The following is a 4,517-nucleotide window of genomic DNA, read 5'->3' as shown; positions in this document are numbered from 1 at the left end:
TTTAAATTACCTTTCAGTATAATAAACAAAAGTGCAATGAACATCTTTGGAACTAAATATCACTGTAAGTATATCCTTACTTCTCTTAAATGAATTCACTGAATATTGCATATGCTAGAGATGGTAAATAAAATTGGGAAAAAGCAGAAGGCTGCGGCAAGAGGATCGCTTGAGCCCAGGAATTAAAGGCTAGCCTAGGCAATACAGCAAGACATCATTTCTTAAAGATAAAGAAATTGGAGAAAGGATAAATTACTGAAAAAATGACATGTGCACAATGGACTAGTCATTTGGGAAAAAAGTTTTTTCTTCACATCAGAAAGGTAATGTGCTTACCCAATTCTTAAGACTATAAAAAAAAAAGAAAGATGATATGCTGATGTCGTAACAAGGTGTGAGGGAGGCACACCTCACACATGCATGTGAAAACTCAATCATCATGGCTATGAACTGCAAAAGGATGTGGAAAAAAATTTAGTCAATGTGTACTTCATTCTTTAAATAAAAATAAACATGAGATCACCATACCAAAAAAAAAGTTTTAGCAGAAAACATGATTAAATGTCTTCATCTTGGAATAAGGAGGGCATTTCTAAACACAACAAAAAATTTAGAAGCAATAGGGGAAATGACAAACACATTTGGCTATGTAAAACTTCTGAATAGAGAAAAAAAAGCTTTTGGATAAATTTTTTTTTAAAAATCAAGGCCGTGCAAGGTGGCTCACATCTGTATCCTAGCACTCTGGGAGACCAAGGCAGGAGGATCGCTTGAGCTCAGGAGTTTGAGATCAGCCTGAGCAACAGCGAAACCCCATCTCTACTAAAAGTAGAAAAATTAGCTGGGTGTCATGGCATGTACCTGTAGTCCCAACTACTCTGGAGGCTGAGGCAGGAAGATCGCTTGAGCCCAGGAGTTTGAGGTTGCAGTGAGCTACTAAGATGCCATTGCAGTCTACCCAGGGCAACAGAGCAAGACTCTGTCTCAAAAATTTTTTAAAAATTAAAAGTAAAAAACAAAAAAATAAAAATCATAAGATCAGGCTGGGCAAGGTGGCTCACACCAGTAATCACTTTTGGAGGCTAAAGAAGGAGGATCCCTTGAGGCCAGGAGTTTTAAACCAGCCTTGGTAACAGAGCAAGACCCATATTTACAAAAAATATAAAAATCAGCCCAGCATAGTGGCATGAGCTGGTAGTCCCAGCTACTCAGGAAGCTAAGGCAGAAGGATCACTTGAGACCATGAGTTCAAGGCTGAAGTGAGCCATGATTATGCCACTGCACTCTAGCCTAGGCAACACAGTGAGACTCTGTCTCTAAAAAACTAAAAATGAAAGCCAGGTGTGGTGGCTCACGTCTGTAATCCTAGCACGCTGGGAGGCCGAGGTGCAAGGATTGCTTGAGCTCAGGAGTTCAAGGCCAGCCTGAGCAAGAGTAAGACCCTGTCTCTAATTTTTAAATAAATAAATAAATAAAAATAAATCATAAGCTCAAAAGACAAATATAAAATTGGGACATAAAATATTAGCAATATTTGTCAGAAAAAGAACTAAAGTACTAATTTCCAAACTCACAAAAATAAATATTTAAAAAATAGAAATATGCTGAGCACGTGGCTTGAACCTATAATCCCAGCTACCCAGGAGGCTAAGGTGGGAGGATTGCTTGAGGCCAGGAGTTTGAGACCAGCCTGGGCAACACAGTGAGACCTCATCCCTAAAAAAAAATGAAAAAAATTAGCTGATCATGGTGGTACACACCTGTAGTCCCAGCTACACAAAAGGCTGAGGCAGGAGATCACTTGAGCCCAAATGATCAAGGCTGAAGTGAACTCTGATCACAGTGCTGTACTCCAGCCTGGGTCACAGTGTGAGACCCCAGTCTAAAAAGAAAACTAGAAATAATTCAAAGCTGAAAGTTAAAGAAACACTAATGACCAATAAACATTTGAAAAGCTGATCAACCTTATACATAATTAATTGGCAAATATTAAAAGTTTGATAAAACCTGGTGCTGGTAGGGTATGTTGGGGAAAAGGTCATTGAAAGCATTATGAAGAGCAGCTGGGCAATCTCTATCAAAATTTAAATGCACCTGTCCTTTGATGTAAAAAATAATTTGTTGCTTGGGCTAGAGTGCAATGGTGCAATCATAGCTCCCTGTAGCCTCATTAACTCCTAGGCTCAAGCAATTGTTCTGGCTTAGCCTCCCGATTAAGCTGGGACTATAGGCACATGCCATCACACCTGCTAATTTTTCTTTTCTTTTTTTTTTTTTTTTAGAGACTGTTGCCCGGGCTGGTCTTAAACTCCTGGACTCAAGCCATCTTCCCACCTCAGCCTCCCCAAAGTGGTAGGATTACAGACATGAGCCAGCTGGTCCAGCCATTAATGATTTCTAATATAACTGAGTATAGAAAGATAACAAATGTATGCTACCTAATCAATGTTAGTATTAAGTATCCAAATTAAGTGTTTTAATAGAAAACTAATTTATCAGAAATAAAATATATGTAACTCCTCTTACCTGCCATGGATCCAGCCATTAATCTGTGCACATGACCTGAAACTCCCAGCTTTGTAGTAATTAACTAGAAACCGAAAACACTGAATTAAATGAGATATTTTTAAATACTGCCCATTTCACTGTTTGGTAATGAAGACTTATTTCAAAAGAGTTTCAAGACTAATAAAAAGAAAATTATAAATGTAAATGAAATGAGCACAATTATATAAAGCTGGGCAGTGTTATTTCACATCAGAAAGAGATTTCCTATGTTGCCTCTGCTCTTTTTGTACTTTTGCAGAAGCAATCTAGCTTAGAATTGCCAAATACACAATACTATATGTTAATAACCATAGACTCTTTAAGAGTGAATGGGGGTAGTAGGAATAAAATGCTACTATAGACGATGAAGTCCTAATAATACTGATGGCATCAATTCTATCTGACTGAGCAGTTATTGTAGAATGTTGTTTTCATCTCTACTGCTTACTTTTCATTCTGAGATACCCTTTGAAACTTAATATACTTAACTCCTTTCTGTGTTAAGATAATGTTTGAGAGGATAAACTTTCACTTAGCCAGAGAAGAGAACTTCATCAGTGAGGAGGAATAGGAAAACTTATAGCATTACTCCAAAACAGACTTTCACAATACCTTTCACTACAAGCCATATTTTACTTAATAAGAAAATCCAAAGCCACAGTGTTCCTCTCCTACAACTGAGGAACAAAAAGCACATTAAAAAACTATTAATATTTTATGAATTTATTTTCTTCTTGAAAGATACTCTGGCTTTTCTTCAAATGTGTGAACATAAGGAATTTATGCCTAAATGACTGACAGTCCTGGAATAGATAACTCCAAAACCAAGTTATGTTTAAAAACTTAAACCATCACAAGTCTTATTCCTTAAAAAAGACATTACTTTATCCATTCATCAAAAGTAACTTTATACTTCTCCACAAAATTCACAGAAAAAAAAGTAACTTTAAAAAAAGTAATTTTAAAGTCTAAAACAAATGCCTGATTAAGTAAGCATGATATTCAAGGACACAAAAGAGAAAAGACCAAAATTCAATTACCGTTTTGTAATGCTCAAATGCCATAAACTGGATTGCACCATAGGGAAAAATTCGAATCATCATTGCACCATTTCCTTTATATAGGCCAAGGTATCCTTCCTTTTGGGGAACAGCACGCAATGCAGAAAATACTCCTATTTTTAAAAAGATTTTTAGAAGAAAAACACTATTAAAACAAAGAAAACTATGTAAATTCACAATTTTCACAACAATCAGATAAAGATTACTATGCCCTCACTTATAACTTTGCTTAAGGAATTACACAAATGGTAATTTCTATACAACAGTTAAACCTACTTAAAATATATCACATATCCAAATTATACAAGTAAGCATACCTTATATAAAAATATAAAACCTATTTTAGTAAGAACAGCTATTAATTATAGTAAATTGGCCAGGCACAGTGGCTCACGCCTATATTCCTAGCACTTTGGGAGGCTGAGGTGGGAAGATCACTTGAGGTGGAGAGTTGGAGACCAGCCTGAGCCAGAGCGAGACCCCATCTCTACGAAAAATAGAAAAATTAGTCGGGCATGGCGAAGTGCACCTGTAGTCCAGCTACTCGGGAGGTTGAGGCAGTAGGATAGCTTGAGCCCAGGAGTTTTAGGTTGTAGTGAGCTATGATAATGTCATTGCACTCTGGCTGGGGCTACAGAGCAAGACTCCGCCTCAAAAAAAGAAAAACAGTGTATTCTTAAAAGAGTACAAAGTTCTCTTTTATTTCTGTTATATCAAGCCTGTGTGTTATTTAAATCCACCTCTGTATCTTTACTTATTTTATCAAGATAGGATTAAAAGGAACTAACATTTGGTAAAATATATGCTTGCGTATGTATAATTAGCTCTGGAAGGAAATGAAAGAAACTTATAAAAATGCTGAATTCCAAGGAAGCAACAAGGAAGGAGAATGATTTTTTACTTTTATAC

General features: G+C 36.4%; 1 protein-coding gene across 1 annotated transcript in view; it reads right to left on the bottom strand.

Annotated features, from left to right (window-relative positions):
* SLC25A16 (solute carrier family 25 (mitochondrial carrier), member 16) overlaps positions 1–4,517 on the bottom strand; it is a 49,217-nt gene that overhangs the window by 33,015 nt on the left and 11,685 nt on the right. Inside the window, exons 3-4 of the mRNA XM_012658520.1 lie at positions 3,588–3,721; positions 2,527–2,590 (exon numbers count right to left, since the gene is read on the bottom strand). Coding sequence (XP_012513974.1) covers positions 2,527–2,590; positions 3,588–3,721 — 198 coding nt within the window. The remainder of the gene's footprint in view (positions 1–2,526; positions 2,591–3,587; positions 3,722–4,517) is intronic.

This window comes from Propithecus coquereli, unplaced genomic scaffold, assembly GCF_000956105.1.
Source record: "Propithecus coquereli isolate 6110/MARCELLA unplaced genomic scaffold, Pcoq_1.0 Scaffold117, whole genome shotgun sequence".
In the NCBI taxonomy this organism is placed as follows: Eukaryota; Metazoa; Chordata; class Mammalia; order Primates; family Indriidae; genus Propithecus; species Propithecus coquereli.
The sequence above is the reverse complement of the archived record's forward strand: the minus strand, read 5'-3'. Positions and strand labels throughout refer to the sequence as shown.